Source organism: Nannobrachium achirus (assembly GCF_963921795.1).
Source record: "Nannobrachium achirus genome assembly, chromosome: 12".
Lineage (NCBI taxonomy): Eukaryota > Metazoa > Chordata > Actinopteri > Myctophiformes > Myctophidae > Nannobrachium > Nannobrachium achirus.
The window spans coordinates 46,099,844-46,121,129 of record NC_137832.1 but is presented as its reverse complement, the minus strand read 5'-3'; the positions used below and the strand labels follow the sequence as shown (position 1 = coordinate 46,121,129).

At 39.5% G+C, this 21,286-nt stretch overlaps 1 protein-coding gene across 1 annotated transcript; it reads right to left on the bottom strand.

Moving 5' to 3' along the window:
• Window positions 1–273: 273 nt before the first annotated feature.
• rufy3 (RUN and FYVE domain containing 3) lies at window positions 274–19,644 on the bottom strand. Its single transcript, XM_080738918.1, has 18 exons — window positions 19,310–19,644; window positions 15,057–15,230; window positions 14,387–14,504; window positions 13,934–14,035; window positions 13,212–13,335; window positions 12,260–12,324; window positions 11,516–11,581; window positions 11,343–11,412; window positions 11,069–11,161; window positions 10,467–10,550; window positions 10,064–10,231; window positions 7,254–7,351; window positions 5,547–5,666; window positions 3,743–3,869; window positions 3,136–3,206; window positions 2,968–2,989; window positions 2,209–2,295; window positions 274–1,722 (listed from the first exon to the last, which is right to left on the bottom strand). Exons 1-18 carry the CDS (start codon window positions 19,611–19,613, stop codon window positions 1,579–1,581), a joined length of 2,037 nt encoding a protein of 678 aa, XP_080595044.1. The 5' UTR covers window positions 19,614–19,644; the 3' UTR covers window positions 274–1,578.
• Window positions 19,645–21,286: the final 1,642 nt, after the last annotated feature.

Below are 21,286 nucleotides of genomic sequence, written 5' to 3'. Positions count from 1 at the left end.
TAAAAATGGGGTAAAAACAGCACCCTGGTGCTCACTGTACACATGTACAGTAAGCAAGAACCCAACTACAGACGATCTACTCGCCAAGGGTTAGGCCAAATAAATGTATGGGCTACTTCTTCAACATACAACTATCACTCCACTATTTTACGATAGGCTTAAGACTTATTCAGCTGGTTCATAGAGACATGAGGTCGCCAAAGAAATACTGGAAGATGCGTTACAAATTTGCCCAGTAAAACTCAGTAAAATTTATTGATCAAATAAGACGACATATCATCCTTTAAATTTACTCTTTCAGAATCAAAGAACAGTATTGATTAGCTTTTTCATTTCCTCAGAGCAGACCGTTAAAAACATTAAAGCGGGAAGACAAAGGTTTTGTCCATTAATTATGCCCATTTATAAACTCTAAAACATAGAACCATGTAGTATTTTAAAACTAGTGCAAGTTGCTGTTTAGCCCAAAATCAAATGATTGTTTAATGCCAAATAACTATTTTAAGAGCTAATGCAAATCATATCTTTGGCATGTAATTCAGTTGCAGCAAGAAGAAGAAAAACACTAGCTTGTTCATCACAGTTTAAACACTTTAAAGACTTTGCCATTACTAATGCCAGTTGTATTCAATACAGAGCACAACAGCGATCACCTTTCAGAGTTTCGTCATGATTAGACCAACTTCTTAGCAATGCAAATATAAAATAATACATGTATTGACATTATAGACAAAATGAAATGAATGAGTCAGTGAGCATCAACATTTGTGATTCAAAGTTCAATGAAACAAGGAGAAGTTTCAGTGAATGGTATCCTCATAAAATATGTATTTATGTATTACGGTACAATTGTGTCTGTGATATTATTTGGTTAAAATACGTTGTTTTTGTAAAAAATGTAAAGCACCCTCTCTCTCCAGCTCTTTAATGAAGAGAAAATACATTTTCAGATGGACACCAATTTTAGAGAACCCATTTACAAGCAGTTACAGTTTGTAGTTTGTCTGCACTCTTGTTTCATCACTATCAATTTCACTTGTTTATCCTGTATTACGTACTAGTTTTTGCTCCTGATTTGATGCCTGAAAATATGTTCTGTTTATTAAAAATCTGGAGAAACTGGGAAACCCTCAACAAACACTAATCTATTGCAATTATTACTATGGGAATATACGCTGTAGAGCTATTTAACTTATGTTAACTAAATAATATCACTTGCAGCACATTCTAAGTCTTAGAAACGTCCAATTTGTCCTTTTTCACATTTTAAAACAGATTAAAATGCTATCCAGTAGACATTTAATAAATCCACTTAGTGGACATTGTAAAAAAGAGTACACATTCCGATGAGCTTTAAATGCATCCCTACCCTTGGTAGTGAAAGCTTAATACAGTATGAAGAAAAACAGTTCCTTCAAGTCCATGACTACAAGGGCTCTATTAAATCAAAATGGTTTTGAACTAGTGAATCAAAAAGTGCATTCTTGGAGTGCGAGTATGTCCAGTAACTCAGAAATCAACGCCTTTGGTGTCATTCTTAAGACTATTGTGTCTTCATATACATGAAGGGAGGATGTTTCAGGTTGGGCTTGAGGCGTATTGTTGCAGTAACAGTGAGTAGCAGGTGTCGCACACATGCTCAGGGTTGATTGAGGATGGCAGGGGCAGCTCGTTGGCCATACAGCTTTCACAGAAAACCCCTTTGCAGTTCATGCATTGTTTCTGTAAAAGAAAAGTAGATTAATGAATGCCAAATTCATTTAAGCGAAACATCATATTGTAGTTTATACAGAGCTGAACCTAAATAAATGTGTCTCTAAAAGTGGAGTATGCATCGGCCCTAAGCATACTACAGGGTTTCCTGCAGCGCTTTATTGGCCAGGCGGGCCACCCGGCCTAAAATCTGCAGCACCCGGCCAAGAGTCTGGTGAAAATTATGCAAAATTTCTCCTGAACGTGCAAAACAAACTACAGTATACTTTTGCGTTTGTATTTGTTTAAGCAACTTCTCCTCGGGCAAAAATAAGAATTAATCAAAATTAAGGGAATTAATTGAATCAAATGGATAAGTTAATTAATTTAAATGTTCTTGTGAGTCTCCCCCGTAGCCTACCACCTGGCCAAGCCTTTTTCCTGCAGGAAACCCTGATACTATGTTATCTTTCACATTCTATTTGGACAGTCTTTAATTATATTCCATTGTTGTACCTTGATCTTGTCAATGGAGTCATTCTGTTCACACATTGCACAGAGGGAAGGCAGGCTGATTTCAAGGAATGATTCATCGGTCTCATCCTGAACAAGATAAACAGAACTATATTGCATCCAGAAAGTCAAGTTTGGTTCTTCATATGCTGTAGAATGTAGAACACTGTTTCCCAAACAGTGGTTCGGGGACCCATTTGTGGGTCAGGGACCAATTTTTGTGGGTCACGACTCGAGTAAAAATCCCATTCTCCTTTCCTACATGTCAAAATATATACATTTCAAAAAAATAAAATAAAGAATAATTAAGAAGTAGTGAAAATAGACGATCTACAAGCTCACAAGGTGTCGGGACACGTGAGCATCTGCTATTGATTATTTCATTTAAATTGATATACTTATAAGGATTATACCTAGATTATTTGGATTAACTGTTGTACCCGTATTAGAGTTCTCAGATTTTGCCCAAACCCGACCATGCCCAAACCCGACCATACCCAAACCCGACTCGACATTTAGGGTTGGGTAGGGCCTAAAATGTATGCTAATTATTAGGGCCAGGCCAGGCCTCGGGCTCAATGAAAAAAAAAACATAATTTTGTATCATTTATATTACTTTTACTCTGTGATAGAGTTCTCAAATTCTTCCCAAACCCTGGGCTGGGCCTTTATTTTCAGGCCCATTGATAACTCCAACCCCTATACAATATGCATCTGGTTAAAAGAAAAAACACATTTGCTTATCAATAACCTAGATCTCACCTGTTCGTCCTCATGTTGAGACCTTTAAAAAAATGAACAAAAGTGAATTCAAAAAAGAATAAAATAATCTTCAACATGTCCATAACACATGTCTAGTGTAGCAAGTGACATAATTTGTAAAAAGTTGAAATCATTTGTTAAGAGTTTAATGATTTATTATCTACTTACATGTTGGAGCCAACAATTATTTTGTCCTCAAACGCCACGTTCAATTGATCAGTCTCCTTTTTAACCAAGTCCTAAGGACAGAGGTGCTATATTAGTCAAGTATTTATTAATAACAAATCACAACTTAAGTGATCTCATGACGCTTTACATGTAAAGCAGGACAAGACCATACTTATTGTATAAAGGCTCAACAATTCCCTCCTGACCAAGTTGGCAAGGAAAAACGTTTTAAGAAAAAAACTCAAACAGAACCTGGCTATTATGTGGTTAGCCATCTGCCTTGACTGGTTGGTCAGAGAGAAAGGCAGACAGAGATTTATACCTGCTCACAATGTGAAAGTGCATCAGAGCCAACGCTATAGGTGGAATGCACCTTAATCACTCGGCCATCAGTGCCCCAAGTGAGCAGCCATATTCTTTGTTAAGCGCCTAGGCTTTTTGGGAACTTTCACATACCGTATGATGACATGGCCAGAGTAGAGACTGCAGATTGAATGTGGTTATTATACTCCGTCATATGGTGACGCCACGTTCTGTTCTACAAGCTCACAACACGTCGTAAAGTATAAATCAGGTTTTAACTCAACTAAAATATCAGTTTTTCTACCTTTTGTATGTCCCCCTTTAGTTTCCCCTCTCTCTGGGGAGTACTGCGCTCCTCTCTGGACACGTAGTCGGGCTGCTGTTCACTCCTTCGCTCTTTCTCCTTCCTAAGCTCCAGTTCCAATATAGACCTGAGACAACAACAGAAATCTAAGTGTTAAGAAGCTTAATTTCTTATTGAAGCCTTGGGTGGCTGTAATGCAAAGAAGCAATTGTGCTTCTTTGCAAGTGGGTACACAACATTTGTATACAAAAATGGATCAGGATGTCTGATTAAGGTCTGAGTGATCGAAACGTACACTACCAGTCAAAAGTTTGGACACAGCTACCAGTCAAGTTTGGACACAGCTTCTCATTCAATGAGTTTCCTTTATTTTCATGACTATTTACATTGTAGTTTCTCACTGAAGGCATCAAGACTATGAATGAACAAATATGGAATTAGATAGTAAACAAACAAAAAAAAATGTCAAATAACTAAATATGTTTTATATTTGGTCTGATGAGTCCAAATTTGTGATCTTTGGTTCCACACGCCGTGTCTTTGTGCGACGCAGAAAAGGTGAACAGACTTTTTTGACATGCATGGTTCCCACCGTGAATGTTTTTTGTTTTGTTTTTTTACGCATGGAGGAGGTGGTGTGATGGTGTGGGGGTGTTTTGCTGACATAATGTTGGGGATTTATTCAAAATTGAAGGCACACTGAACCAGCATGGCTACCACAGCATCCTGCAGCGACATGCCATCCCATCCAGTTTGCGTTTAGTTGGACCATCATTTATTTTTCAACAGGACAATGACCCCCAACACACCTCCAGGCTGTGTAAGGGCTATTTGACCAAGAATGAGAGTGATGGAGTGCTGCGCCAGATGACCTGGCCTCCACAGTCACCTGACCTAAACCCAATCGAGATGGTTTGGGATGAGATAGACCGCAGAGTGAAGGCAAAATGGCCAACAAGTGCTAAGCATCTCTGGAAACTCCTTCAAGACTGTTGGAAAATCATTTCAGGTGACTACCTCAAAAAGGTCATCGAGAGAATGACAAGAATCTAAAATATAAAACATGTTTTGAGTTATTTAACACTTTTCTGTTTGTTTACTACATAATAAGTGTTCAACTGTTCATTCCTAGTCTTGATGCCTTCAGTGAGAATCTACAATGTAAATAGTCATGAAAATAAAGGAAACACTTTGAATGAGAAGCTTGTTGAAACGATTACATGTTAATTAATGTTGATTACATGTTTCTGGCCGCAGTTCTGTGTGGAAGCAGTCACTGGCACAGACAGACACACACACACACACCACGACGTGCGTCGCGATCACGGTGCGGTCGCGATCACCGTGCGTGGGTGCACGCTCGCACTTAAGTCCCTCCCTCAGAAATCGCCCAGAATAGGGCACAATGTCAGACTAAAGCGTGAGCTGAGTCTGAAATCAGGCTACACTTGAACCCTAGCGTCCATATTCTGAGAACTTTAGTCAAAAATAGGTTATCTACATGCTCACAACACCTCGCAGCGCTTTGCAGAGCTTTGGTGTAGAGGGGAAAAAGGGCAGACTAAGTACAGAGTGAAAGGTCAAGTTTATTAAGTATTGACAGTTCAAGTGGTTAAATATCTGAACATTTAATCCAAAATACACTGATGATTGTGCTGTCAAACAATGAGACTATATGGAATCTGAACAGGTTGTGGGGGTCCCTGCTTCATCTCTCTCTCTCAACTAAGGGGTCCTTGGCCTGAAAACGTTGAGGACCCCTGTTTTAAATAGTGGATTCAATTTATATCTCCCTTGAATTTACCTCTGTTTTCTGAGCCACTCCACCTCATCCTGGAGACTCTCGATCTTGTCACCAAACTCTTGTTTGAACAGCCGGTTAGCCTCTTCAGCCAGATCCCTCTCTCGCTCTGCCTGTTTGGATCTGGGTTGCACATAACGCTTATGGTAAAAAATAAAAACTTAAAAGAAAAGAAACATGGTTGGAAAGAGGGCTCATGTCGGAAAAAAAACGAAAACAGAAGAAAATAAAAATGGCAAAGAAATCTAAGAGGATTCAAACTTAAAGAACAAAATGTTCTTTAATCAAAGATGAAGCATGTTGTTTTTATTTACTTATTTTTATTAGATTACTACATTTTACACCAATGTTATGTTCACATACAAGTTCAAATTATTAAAATTATTTTGCCCTATTTGGTCTTAGAATATCAAGTCCCTTACCCAGCCATTTAAGCATGATTTCTGCTTCTCCGTACGTTATTGTTATGTGCAGAAAACAGCATATCTACAAGCTTGCACAGCATCAGATCTGCGGCACATTGTGAGCTTGTATATCTGCTATTTCTGGCGCAAGAAAGCATCGTACGACGGAGCATAAATTAAGCATTACAGTTTTAAGTACCTTTAATTACTGAATGACAAGAAAATCCTTAAATTACTTGAAAGGCATCACTTTCATTTGGTCAATTTTTGTCTTACGGGAAAAATAAATAAATAAATTACAGCAAATTCTGGCCATTGCCAGCTGCCAAACTGATAAATGAACCCTTATTGTATATTAAGAGTATATTCTGAATTCAACAGTTGTTTAACAAATATCCAAGATGCTTTTTCTCTGCAGTGGTAAATATGTGCACATTAATCAGTCCATCAATCAAGTCATCCATAAGCATTGTCCGCTAGGGGCAGAATGACATTATTCCATCTACTACCTTTTCTTTTTAACCTCTGTTAAATGCTTATGGGGCAACTTTAAGAAATCGGACAAAATGAAATGTAGAATTGAAGAACGAAGGATAAGGGCTGCTAAAGGGGTCGATTCAGTCCATACTACTCAAAAGCTGATGTTGAAGAGACACTGCAAGAGGTTGTGGGGAGGTGGTTGGTTTTCAGCAACAAAGAACTATCATACCAAAAAAGAAAATGTCCTAGTTTGGTTATTTCTATATTAGGCAGGTTTATGGGTTTATTCCGAATTTGACTTATGAAACTATAATGTAGGGAGCATGTGTGTCCCCTATGGCTGCGTCTCAAGCAGCTTCCCTGCAGCTGAATTCAGGTCTCTGGCCTGCTTCGCCATATGTTTCTCACTATTTAAATAAAAAAATAAAATAGCCAATGAAGGGAAGGGAATAATGAAAATGGTGGGAGAACAGATGGAAAGAGGACAAAAAGACAAATCATTGCAATTTAGGTGGCATGGTGGAGAAAAGCAAATAGTGTGATCAAGCAAGTGATTTTTCATACCTACTTTGTTTCTGTTTCTGTCACTGATCTCACCCAAGTTTAAAATTTCACACTACAAATGAACTAATTTGACTGGCAAAGCCATAAGCTGAATTTGTACGAAAAGAAAAATCACCATAATTTTTTTACATTTTACCGCCTTGAAAATGTCATGACAATTCAATGACTCGAGTGAATGACTCATCAAATGTGAATGTGAATTGTGGGTGACTTTGAGGGACAACAGTAGCAAACGGTGATAGATGCTGGTGCTCCTCCTCACCTGTTCTCCAACTGTTTTATAGTCCCTGCCATCTGATTGATCTTCTCCTCCAAGCGAACAATGGCTTCACTCTTCTGTTTAGAGCTGGAATCTGAGCTCTGCAGGAGAGATTATAAGAGGTTCTTACTGGTAATAGACCTTTCGGTACACTCCGTCTCTCACTAGTGCCATTAACCTGTGTGTGTGTGTGTGTGTGTGTGTGCGTGTGTGCGTGCGTGCGTGCGTGCGTGCGTGCGTGAGACAACACAGCCTGCATTATTTTGTCAGTGCAGTTTTGGGTTGGGGAAAGTAATGAAAATTCCAACCCTTCCAACCTCTCTGTTATCCGAGTCTATGGCTAATGGCAACAGTTGCTAAGCTAGCATTAGTCAATCATTATTGAGCATTAGACAATCACTATTGGGGGCCAGGGCTTAGCAAAAGGTCAATTGGTTTGAGCAGCAGGGGGCAACCACTTAAAGGGGAAGACCACCCATTTTCAATATTGAAATACGTTATTAATATACCTTAGAAGAGTTGTGTGGAAATAGAAAAAAAGTTCCCCCCCTTCTGTGTTGCCTAGAACTGGAGGATTGATTTTGGGGTTTTTGTATTGTAAAGTACAACTTGATGACATCACACATTGTACTTTACAATACAAACCCCAAAATCAATCTTCCAGTTCTAGGCAACACAGAAGGGGGGGAACTTTTTTTCTATTTCCACACAACTCCTCTAAGGTATATTAATGACATATTTCAATATTGAAAATGGGTGGTCTTCCCCTTTAAAGTCTCTATGACCTGGTCAGCTGTGTAAATATCAAACATTGGGGAATGAGATTTGTTTGAATGCCAGCTGACATCTAATACATTTCATGTAGTTGGTATAGTGAGTGACTAGGCTTGGCACGCCACACATAAATACAGTTTAGCAGGTTTCATTTTCAGGGAAGTTGTTATGCGTTTATAGACAAGGTTTTCTTTGTTAGAAAGCATGTCAGAGTTTGCTTTCACACTATCACCTGTCATGTTTGTGTTAGTCTCTCAAGAACAGACTAATAACTGAGCTCGAGTTACAACTGAGCTCCAGTTTTCAAGTGAAAAGGATAGATCTTTTCTTTGACGATGGCTAGCCAGATTGTGTTTGTGTAAACAATCCTGGTCAGGTCAGCTGCCTTTGTGACTTTTTGACACATGCATATTTTAAAAAAGAAAGAAAAGGAAAACAAAATCACTGAAACTGAAAAAACTGATCAATATCAAAATGCTAATCGGTATAATCTGATTATGCTCTGGTTTGGACAATGATGTCAAAGACCTCTAGTTGGAAAGCAGGAAACAGATAACAAGCCAGCGCAGTGTTTTCTCTGAGTCCCACACAGGCATGAATGAAATCCAGTCAGTACTGAGATACCCAAGTATTGAGAGCCTAAACCACCGCTGTAGATGTAGCGTTCCTGAAGTGGGTGAGTCAGCATTATTCCACTGACAATGTGCAAGTCTGACTAATGAGTAATGACAGCCAAATCTAACCTGCAAACAAATATGATGTCCCAGTCCCCTTTATTTGGAGAAGCACGTAGACTGGATATGATAAATATCCATTAAATGCCAGTGTACTTTTCTTGTGGTGGGTTGTTCTTTTTCCCTGTCCTTAGTCCCACCTTTTTTGTGCAACAGATGGGTTCAGCAATTACACTGCCGATAAACAACGTTTACGAGTGTCAAGAGCCATTGATCATTAATTTGTATCAACTGCGTGGAGGGAGTATCTTGTAGGGTAAGTATGACCCTTTCTGATTTCTGTCCGGTTGGGTGTCAACAGGAAGTGATGCCCATAATTCTCGCAAGGCCTCATGGGACACTTGTGAATACTTTGTCATCATTTGAATTGTGAAAATAGCTGATCTCTATTTTTGTGTTGCCATGGAAGTTCTGCTAGTTGTTCCCTGCAATTATATTGAATAATCAATCATCTATATGATCTGAAGGTTTTTGCCAAAGTCTGTTTTCATTATTCTTTTAGTCATTGGTTGAGATACTGTTTCTAAAGTGCACTTTTAAACAAACCGATTCGGGCCGCGAATCGGCGGCGGAAGGCGGCGGAAAGCATCTGTTGCCGACAGGGAGCTCATTGGCAGGTTTTCGGCAGCGGTTCGGGAACGTTATCGACCAGTATCGACGGAAAACTGGACTTGCTCAGTTTTGTTGAGTCGCCCCTGGCCGTCGGTAGGATTGAGGGAGATTATTCGTTTGCTACAGCTGCAAAACCAAGCCAAAATAAGCCAGAGACATTTTCCTGTCGCATATTTTTACAAATACCATATTCTCAACTCTCAATTTTCTCTGCACGTAGAACACGGAGTGCCTCCGGTGCCAGATTCTGTGAGTGAAATAAGCGACCAGGTCTATGAAAATAAGCCCAAAAGCAGCGACCAGTTTCACCTATTGAGCTCTATTACATTAGTTATTTTATAAAATAATGTTGAAAGCAAGGCCAAATAAGCAACTACACTTCAGAAACAAGCCCAAACAAAAGCAACACACAACTAGCAACATTATAGGAAAACAGGATCAACGTTGCTTATAACGAGCAGACCTGGCACCACTGCCTTACAGTAACTACAGTCGGCATCGTCTGAAAAAAGAAATAAGTGCTTAGTTTTTTGTAGTTCTTTGCAGTCTGTGTACAGTCAGAAGGAGTCTCCCGTAGGCTGTTTGGTGTGGAGACACCTTTATTTATTTCAAATTGTGCGTGCCCTCTGCCCATTGTCAAGTGATATTACATTGTCTTCACATGTAGCAAAGCGCATTTTATTGAAGTGTTACCTGTGACTTATGGGTAAGTTGTTGATTAATGGCACGAAGATCGTCCAGCTGCTGCCTAAGTTCCACCAAGGCGTCCTGCTTCTCACAGATGTCCTTCTCCAGCATCTTCATGGACAGCTCCATCTCTTGCTTCATACCTATCTGCACCTCCAGCTCCTTTTCCACATCCTGGGGAGACAGACAGCATTTTCCAAATTACATCAAAATTATTTCATGTCAACATGCACCAATCTGACCTTAGTCTTACATATGGGATATGCAGGACTATGTTGTGCACACATGCATGCAAATTGAGTTTTAAAAAGTCAGTAGCTTAAGGATTGAGATCGAGAATCAAAGATGATCACCCCAAATAGTATTCCATGTAAAATACAACTCATAAAAAGTCCCAGTCCAAACTGACCAATCTAAGAAGAGTTTCTTCTTTAAGCTGCTTGCGCGTTTCACCCAATGCTTGTCCATCTGAGGTTGAATCGCTTCTTAATGCCTGAAAAAAGCAGAAACAACGAAACCTATTAAATATATATATATATATTTTTTTTGCATTTTGCTAACTTTAAAGCCCATCTCCTGAAGATGTACGATCACAGCATCATTGGAATAGTGCCAATGTAGAACATTCTAAATGTAAAATCTAGGTTCATGTCTAGAACAGAGAGAAAAGGACAATTCGGAAATATTTTCCTGAACCTTTCCACCTAAAATAATCACGCAAAGCGGTACACAGTATCTCTAAAGTCATGTCATCAACATGGATCCGTCTCATTTCCCATATTCCCTGCTGGTTGGCTACCATTGCCTTCTGAAGTTTGTGTATGCGACCTGGTGGTCGCTTATCTCCCGATTAGTCTTACTGGTTTATTACTTTTTTCTTAGTTGTACATCATATAGCATCACAGATTATATGATGGGATAACTTCTCCCTTATTTAGTGTGGGAGAGGGCCTAGTATAGAGCCCTGGTTCAACTAAGTGTATATGTGGTTTTAGTTAATGATGAGTTAACCTTCCTATTGGACTCCAGCTGGTATGAGCTCTCCTCCTTCACCCGTTCTACATCCTCTTGCAAGGTGATGATCCTGTTGTTCGCCACAGCAAGCTTTGGACACAGTATTCAACAAGTCATTTTAACAAACAACTGGATTTAGTTACCGTATATAAAGCAATTGCACGAGGACACAGATATGCTGATTTATCTTTTTACACAGTACAGTATATATTGTATACATCTATTTTTTTTAATTGATCCCCTGGGGGAAAATAAACACAGCAATTCTCACCTCCTCTGTTAGCTTTGTGTTGGACTTTTCGAGAGCATCCACCTTGGCCTGCAGGTTATTAACTGATGCACTGTGGGGTTGGTTGAAGAAGATACAGTATTATGTATTAGTCAGAACAAACAAGGCAACTAAACAGAGTGAGTCCAATCATTTGAAGCCCTGCTTCCACATACCTTAAATGTCTGTTCAGTTCCTCAACATAATTCTTCTGATCAAGAATTGCTGTGATCTGGCCATCTCTGACATAAGATAAACAGAACAGGCATAAGAAACTGGGGAAATATACTGTAAAGATTATCACCACACAGGGTACAGTACTTTAAGAAATGTCAGCAATTATTACAACGGAAAGCTGCTGCTAGGCTTTTAACCAAAACCAAGAAAAGGCAGCCGCATTTCATAGCCTGGCACCTACAGTAATTACATGTTAGGAGCCAGGCTGCAGACAGACTCAGAAGAGGTACTCTTATGAGTCTGTGCGCAGCCTAAGGTTTGCATTAAAGCCCGCCGCTTGTTCCCGAGTCGAGGCTGGAGACCATTGGTGACCACACCTTTGCTGTCAGGACTCCTCAACTCTGGAACAACATGCCTGAGGCGATCAGACTTACGTGCTTGTATAAAAAGACATTTCGATATATTACATTGTTTTTGTAATTTTAACAAACATAGCAGCATGGCCTCAGCAAAACGTAATAATAATAAAGACAAAAATGATATGCAGCTCAAAGTGCTGCATGCTACAGATAGGTATTTGGCACAGAATCCAAAGAGTCAGCTGAATTACAAAGTAAGTCTGCATTCTTCGTTAATAATAGCCGGCTACAAATAAGCACCAAGAGGTTGGAAGTGTCACAGTATATTCAGAATCAGAACATTTCAAATTCATCATTCTGTAATGTTAAGTAGGTCTTACTAACCCCTCTGTGCATTTGCTGCTTTGTCCTCCATCTTTGAGGTACATTGAAAAATCTATAACTCCAACCTGTGTGCAATTGAAAGAGAAAAGGTCTTGGTAAATGTTCACACCGTATAAAGCAGCAGGTTTCTGTTTTGATTAGGAATGGCAATTAAGATTACATTAACTGAACATATCTAGCTGTGTAAAGGGTAATACACAAAGTTTGAAGTTCTAATAGAAAGGTTGCCCTGCAGAATGTCCAGAGGAAATTTGAACAAGGGTGCAACCTTTATTTTAACTAAATTATGTTAATTATAAAACATACCTTTTTTTAATAAATGTATACATTTTAAAACATACCTCACCTAATTGTGCTCAAAATTATTCAACCCCCTCTGACAAATTTGTTCATTAGTGTAACCACTGTTCCTTTGACTTAGAACTTGTGAACTATGATCAAAACTGTACTTTTTGGAACATTCAGTGTCTTTGCAATTGTTTTATATCCTTTTCCTTTTTTTTTTTACAAAGCAATAATCTCTTCTCTGAACTTTTCTGACCATTCCTTAAACTTAGCCATGTTTCTAACTGCTCTAATCACAGTCAACAAACTTCTAGTCAGGCCAGATTGCACATCTGATGCAACTATTAAAGCGCTTGATTAGTCGATTGCAGTTGATTACAGATGTTTTCAGATGTAGTTAAGAGTTGAATAATTGAAAGTGAAAGTGGCGTTGAAAGTGGCATTTAGCATTGAATTTGGGGGAAAAAAACACAACAAATGTTACTTTTGAGCTATTTACGCTGTTCTTGTATGATTTATTTATTTCATTCAGTTGTCAGTTTGTGAATTTAGCCAATAAACCAGATTTGCAGGGGGGGGTTGAACGAAAAAGTAATTGAAAGAATAATCGCTATGAAAATAATCCATAGTTGCGATAATATGGGCAGTGAATGAAAAAGAGAGAGACCTGGGAATCCAAGTCTTCTCCCTTCATACAGAGGTTGGCATCAATGACATTTAGTCCAACCAGCAGCCCAGCAATCACTGCTCCTTCCTCCTCCATCATCAAGGCATTTGGTTCATAGAATTCACTACAGAAGAAAGACAAGAAACGTGTTACAACTCAAAAACCAGGTCCAGGCATCCTCAGGGTTCCTTGAGGGGATTCCAGTCAGAATAGATCATGGACATTATCTACAAGTCTGTAACTCAAGAGTTATGGGGGTCTGTGAAATTAAAACGTTTGAGAACCACTGTTCCAACACAGTGGTTCTCAACCTGTGGGTCGGGACCCCAGAGGGGTCCCCAAATGATTTTGGGGGGTCCCCAGATGATTAGCTTAATGTGAAACATTGTTTTCTCACTCGACAGTAAACAAACCAACATAAAGTTTAAGTGTATAGAGGGTGTATATGCACATTTCTAAAGTCAATTTAAGGACTTTTTAGTACCTCTAAAATGGAAAATTAAACATTGGCTAAATTGACAAATATTAGAGTCAGAAATTGTGAAAATAGCCGATCTACATGCTCACAACGCCTCGCAACGCAAGGCGTTGTGAGCATGTAGATCTGCTATTTTCACAATAGAACCGTGTTACACCCCCAGTTAAAATATGATTATTTTGGGGGTGCCGGCCTGAAAAGGTTGAGAACCACTGTTTTAGATGGTAAGAGGGTGTAATCACACCTGAGCAGGTCCTTTCTGTTTATGATGGTCTTCATGTAATCGGAAAGTTTCTTTTGCATTAAGGCCAGTCGTAGCCAGGCACGACCTCTTCCTAGAGGGGTTCTGTAACGACATGGGATTTTTTGTCACTTACCAATGACAAATTAAGCACATTATTAATAATTTACGGCCTACTCACATCTAAAAACAACCGTTTTACAGCCACCCTAGAACAACTACATACTTGTACATACATATTAGAGACATGAATGGTGACTTTGATATTTTAAATAACCCCAATTTCAGCAGTTTTCAAATATAGTCAGTAATTCAATTCAAATGTATTTGAATATATATATTTTTTTATGAATCAGTACAATCCCCCTGTTACAACATCCATCTCTGCTGCTGAATGCAAAAAAGATCTCACATGGCCTGTCCAGAGACCTTAACGGAATTAACATAGTAACTTACTTGAGGCCAGGTAAGTCTTTCACACTTGCAGTGATTTCTCCCGCCTCAGGAGTTAGCTTTTCGACCAGCTCCAATGCTCCCCAAAATGACTTGTTCTGCCCGAGGAATGTTTTCTTGGCTGATGATTATAAGCATATTCTTTGTATAAGAAGGTGTTCTTTTTTCTCTCTTTTTTTCAGGAATTTCAGATATGGAACCAACATATTGGATATAATCATGACTAGGCAACTGAGGCTGCAAGCCAGCAACATTTCACAGATATCATTTTCATAGTAGTATAGTAGTCATTATCAAATGCCCAGCCCATTTGCCCTATGTGAGTGGGAATCATATAAAACATAGAGGGTGGGTGATAACTACTATTAGCCTGAGGTCTGAAACGGTAATTAGCTGACCAATCAGCACAAGTTAAAGTGCCAACACACACTGAATTGTCAAAATATGTTTTCTCGTTATCTTTTTGATTAAATAAGGGACAATGTATGTGATAAACTATGTATTGCCCGTGCATTTATTAACTGTATATGCCTTGGTAGTAACCAACCTTATTTGGATAACCACGGGAAACAACAAACAACAACAGTGATAATCTATATCTACAATAGAGTACACTGGCTTCAAATAGGCATCAATGGAAGGCCAAAGATGGACCAAAATGAAATAATCTTACTTTTCAATCCATGCTTCAGGCAATGTTCCATGACAACAAAGAACTGCTGGAGAGGTGCATAGTCTGAGTCAAGCGTGCGACCAAGGTTAAGTGCTGACTCAATCAGTCCCTTGATGCTCAATTTGGCCATGTTCATCAGGTTAAGCCTTTCGATGGCAATAGGATCCTTGGGATCTAGGAGGGAGAAGAAAAAGAAAACAGAAACAATATACAGTTTAATATCAGTGTGGCTTCCCTGTGTAAGTGAAAAGGATTTCTTTGAGGCAGTGCATACTGTATATATATAAACAACATATCTTAAAATGACAATTTAAAAACACTATAGAGGGGAAATTGCTTTCATTCATTCTTTTACACTGGGCTACAATGATATGATACACAATATATCTTGAACAATGCATACACATCACCAATGATGTTCTAATGTGCTAGTGTGAGCTTTATGTGCTAGGCCTCAGCTGAACTGTGGTTCATGTGAGCTGTATGCATGTGGTAGTTGTGTGAGCTGTGCTGTGATTCACTGCTTCTAATAATTTGAAGATACATTCAGGTCAATACCATCATTTCAGCAGGCTAAATTGCTTCTGTGCAAGATGCTCAAAAGCAACTTTCCCAGAGGGATAAATGTAGTGGTTGTTAGTGTTCAGTTTTCACCGCAGGTTGAGAGGGGCCTTCCACAAAGTAACAAATCAAAGAGCTTAAAATGTTTTGATTTACCTCTAATCAAAGGTGTGAATAAACAATATTATTTGCCCGTTTCCTCTTTTGCCAATTATCATATCCTCAGTAAGCTAACACTGTTTAATGCAAGATATCTCAAATTTAATCTTCATGAGATATTGTGAACTGTATGATCAGCCCATGTTCTGAGACCTCACAGTATGTAGGCTGAAGCTTTTTGATCTTGATCAATGTCCAACAAATTGGACATTTGTATTTTGTAATGGATGGAAATTGCTTCAATCAATTTATCAATTCAAACAGGATGAAATTGCATATACCCGTTTCTTTATTCATTTATTCAAATTTAAATAAAGAAACCAGAATAATTAGTATTTCCAAGTAACGTGAGATGAAATCAATATCTTTTGTCCTGTCAGTAAGGATTCCTAATACCACAGCTGACTTCTGTGATGAGAAGCATGGATTGGGATGGGAGCTAAAAATGCATCACTTCACTAGTTCACTGAGTCAACCTTCCTTTGTCTGTCAAAACTGTGGTCCAGAAGTTGGTAGTTAAGGAGCGGGCGATGATGAATAATAAAACATAATTGGTGGCACGTTAAGTAACACAGGACAGAATTAAAATGTTCAACGCATTAACCTGTGCAAAGTAGTGTTTGAATGTAGCTACTGTATATCCTGTTTGGGTTCAATGGTTAGTGCAGTGCGCATGCGCTAAAAACATCAACTGTGTGTGATTAGTCGACCTGCGTTGCATCTCCTCCTAGGCTGAGGAAAACAGAATTGTTGGGAAAAAATATATATATACAATATATGTATATATTACAAATGAAGTCAGCTTTGTCTGGGAAAAGGTTGTTTTGTCACCTAGTACTTCCTGTTCATGCCACACCTTATTTACAAGCAGAGTCATCCTCCCACTAAAAGCTCAATGATGGCCTTTTGTGTGCAGCTTCATGGTTATTATACTGCCCGTGAAATCCAACATGACACAGCCTCGATAAGCTACATTAATAGAATTCACCAGCACACCAGTGTGCTTCCTGGGAACCTGCTACCACCACACCCTATTTAGAAATCACACTGTGCCACAAATCTCCTCGTACGACTGGACTAGCCCGACACATTACCTTCATGAGCTGGCTCTGGGTCTGGGGTAAGGGAAATATCATTGAGCTCGCGCAGACAAAGCCATTCGCCATCAACTGAGACACGAAAGTTGCAAAGGTAAATGGTCTCCCGGGCTGCCTGGGTGATCTTGTCGGTGGTGGGGGTCGGGGCATCACTCTCATGAGGCGTCAGATCAGACATGATGATGACTCAGCTGATGCGAAGCAAAAAAACTAGCACCAACCGAGGGGAAGAATGTGCAGCGTAGGTTCCAAAAGCAGATCGCAAGAAAATGGCAAAACAACAAGCTCGGAAAGGAAAAGAACCCCCGTCTTTGGTCAGGATCAATGAGATGGGGATGGGGCTTTCAAGCAGGTGTCTGAAAGGCTGCTGGTTCTCCTCTCCTATAGTCTCCTTTATGCCTGCATCCTCTTCTCCTCCCTTGACAAAATGAGTAAACGCTGGCTGTTCCCTGCACTTCACAGCTCCTGGCCAATCTCCCCGTAGTCCCCTTTGTGCAGCCTTGGGTATTTAAAATGCGAGAAGAGCACTGTGTTGAAAAATCACAACCTCCCTGTGGGTCAGCTTAGCACTGGTTCACTCTGATTGGACTGCCTGGGCACCGCAGTGAATGCACTGGCCTGGGTGGGTGTTGACCAAGATGGCTGACAAATATATGCTGGATAGTGGAACAAACGTCACGTGAGCAGATGGTGCATGCGTAAAAAAGAGGGGGGGGGGGTGTCTCATGATACTCATCTAATGCTAATGATGCAGCAGATGACTCCTCTGTGAAGAGGGAAGCTACTATTCAAAAATCAAGTTAGGTTATCTAACTGCAACAGTCATTTATTTTTATGTTTTATTTAACAGTAATCACACTTGGGTGGAAAATATGACATTCCCTGAAAGTGGTACATTTTATATGATGTAAACCTAGATGTCAACTTGAAATTAAAAAATAAACAATAAACAATGAAAACCCCTATATTCCTGTCTAGAGTCCAGAACTAAATATAATACAAAATGAAGTAGTAGACACTAGACAGTCAGACAGACAGCCCTTACCACTTTACTAATTACAATAGGGATAAAAAAAATCCAATATCCAATATCTTTATCAGTTGACAGTAAAAAAGGACCCTGGCTCTGCAACTGATAGACACACAGTGAAATCCTCAGTGTCAATCTTAACCATTTGTAACTCAGAGACCGAGGTGGGGGTAAGGGTCCCCTTTGTTCAATTTAATAGACACATGGTTAAACTAACACCCAGGATATATGACTGTGTATGTAGGCTACATGGTGACAGGGCCCGGTGACTCTTGAGAATGCAGCTAAAACAAACAACCATGACGAACTCCACACAGGGCCATGTGAGTTGATTCTGTAGCTCTCTTGTCCAGACTCTGTCCTGAGAACTCCTATTCTAACGCTATGGACCAGAGCTAAATGAGTCACATTAAACACCAACATTGTAACCAAAATGCCAGGCCAGCTGGTCGTTTGTTCATACAAAAATGATCAGCTATCAACTTATTTCAACAGTTTCACAGCTGAATATTGGCATTAAGAAACCAAAAAAACGATACTAGAATTCTTTACCACCACAGTTCACCTAGGTAAGGTTACAGCGATATTGTTTACTAGCTGTCGGTAAGTTAGCCAACTAACGTTAGCCGGTGTTAATTTAATTAATATGCAACGTTAGCGGTTTCAAGTTCACAATGCATAACAATAATTACCGTACTATAAAATAAATAAATAAAGAATCTAAATGCTCCGAAAAACCAGGATTGTAAAATGAGAGTATTAGCTTAATCAGGGCTTAACCCTTTAAGACCTAGAGCGCATATCCTTTTCACTTTAGATTTGAACCACTTTAACCATTATTGTATACGTTGGCTATTAAAAAACAGCAGATAATACAAGCTTGTAGATCTGCTATTTTTGAAAAATCATGAAAATGTGTGCATTCTGTGCAAATCTTTGAATACATTTTTTGGAACTCAATCTTTGCTTCTGTGGGGAGGGGGGAGGGAACCCCTGGAACAACATATTTTGAGATGGGGGTCCGCGGCCAAATACATATAATTTAGGGGGTCCTTGACATGGGAAAGGTTGTGAGAACCACTGATCATATAGAACGTTTTTTTCAAAAACCTTAGAACAAGTGGTTCTCAAAAAGTGGGTTCCAGCCAGGTACTTTGATGGTTCCTTTATGGGGATCTAAATTAACCAATACAAGTCTGTACCACAGTATACTAAATGGAACCTGTCCCTAGTGGGTCCATTTGGTTCCATTTTTGTATACTGTTAAGACTTAAGAGTTATAGGGGGGAGACCTTGAAAAGTAAAGATTTGAGAAACACTGCCTTAGAGAAGGATTTAAAGTAGAAGACATTTTGTAGAATTGGCCTATCGGCCCTCTGGTCTTATTCAGCAGCACTGCCACCTACTTTTACATTTGGAGTTGTTGTTGGTTCTTTCTATGTGGAACTGGAACTGTCGTGGAGCCGGAGAGGGAGGTGCTGCTGGTGTCGGGGACAGCGACGACGTCCCCGCCTTGCCGAACCTGACATTGGACGTGGAGTTGAGCGCCTCTTTGAAGAATATCACCGAGGTGGGAGACAGGGTGTCCTCCGGACTGGTGTCAACGTGTCCGTTCTTCTCGTCCTGCTGCTGTAACAAACTTTGCGAGAGCTTTGGGGACTGCTGCTGCTGGTCTGTCAGGTCTGTCGCTGTTTCCCCCTCCTCCGCCATTCTCTCCTCCTGTCCTCACTCTTTAGTTCACTTTACTTCACGTGACAACAAGCAGCGAGCACCGCATGTTATTATGATACTGCTGAAGCTGCTCGACCGACCGCATGAAAGCTGTGGTTTGTACAACATCACCAGTACGCCCCAAAACACACTCCAAAATCACAATATCACTCCTCTCTCTCCTTCTTTCCTGTTTCCGCCGCGCTGTCAAGTGGCAGACACACCACTTCCGGTTGCAGGCTTCAACATAAAACGCAGTGTTCTCATGATGTCTTTCTTTCTTTCTTTCTTTCTTTCTTTCTTTCTTAGTTGAATAGTTTAAAATAGAATGTTTCACTGATGGTAGACTATATTTTTCACAATAATCATTGCAAATAGGCTGCTATATATGTTTTGACAACCTTTAGGAACTAGGAAGGCAGGCTGGAATCTGGATCCTCTGTTGATTGATTGATTGATTGATTGATTGATTGATTGATTAAATACTTATTATACCATTAACATGATTGCAGTCTACTACAAGTAGTAGCCTATACAGTCAAACGTTATGCTAAAAGGATAACACAAAAAGCCTCAGGGTCTTTCCTCCTTTTTTCCATTGTGGTCCATTGTACTCAATTCATCAGTAAATCATCTGTCACATCTATGGTGCTGATTCAGATTGGCATACCCTGGGAAGCCTACACAGCTCCCACCTGTCCTGGGACACCACTTTGCCCAGGCCCCAATTCAAAATGAGCTGCAGTAAATCTTGCATTAACTTTACAGTATGTTTTATGCTGACCCAGAATCTCCCAGGTACATGTTTTCATTTGTCTAAATAAATACATTATTTTATTGATGTGTTTGTATGTGCTCATTGTCTGATGTGACCTGTCACCTGCTGAATCTGTTTTGTAGCACTGATTATACATAGGGCTCTATTTTCGTTGATTCGTATAATCAATGATACAAAACAGATTCAGCAGGTCCCTTACCCCTAAACCTTTTTGCCATTTTTTACTATTGAAAATGAAAAACATTTCTAAATATGTCAAATAGCTGATCTACAGTCTCATAATATCTCGATGTAGATCGGCTATTTGATTCTTTTTTTTTTTGTTTTTTTTTTTAAGTTTTTCAAGTAAAAATGGCAAAAGAGTTTAGGGACAAGGGGTAAGGCATGGACGAAAATATAGCTTAGATGTCACTTCTATCTGTGGCATGCAGCCGCAGTGTGACTACGCCCCCTGGTGACAGTCTTAGGATAAACACAGGCTATTTTGAAGTGTGATACTAGTGTACCTGATATGTTACTGATATGGGTTCCCATTTGTATAGGGACAATATGCAAATATACTATATGGGAAACCCCCCTCAGACACAGCTATTGAAAAATAGCAGATATACAAGCTCACAGCGTGGCATCAAGTGCCACACTTTAAGCGAACATTTGTAACTCAAATTTTGCTTCTGGGTGGTCCCTGGAACTAAATACTTTGAGATGTGGGTCCGTGGCCAAATACATATAATTTGGGGGGCCCTTCACATGAAAAGGTTTGAGCACCACTGACTTAGAAACAGGTTTAAAAAAAATAAACTTAGAAGGATTTGAAATATTCAAAGAAAAAAAATCTAGATTTTTCAAAAATAGCAGATCTACAAGCTTGCAGTGAGCTTGTATATCTGCCGAA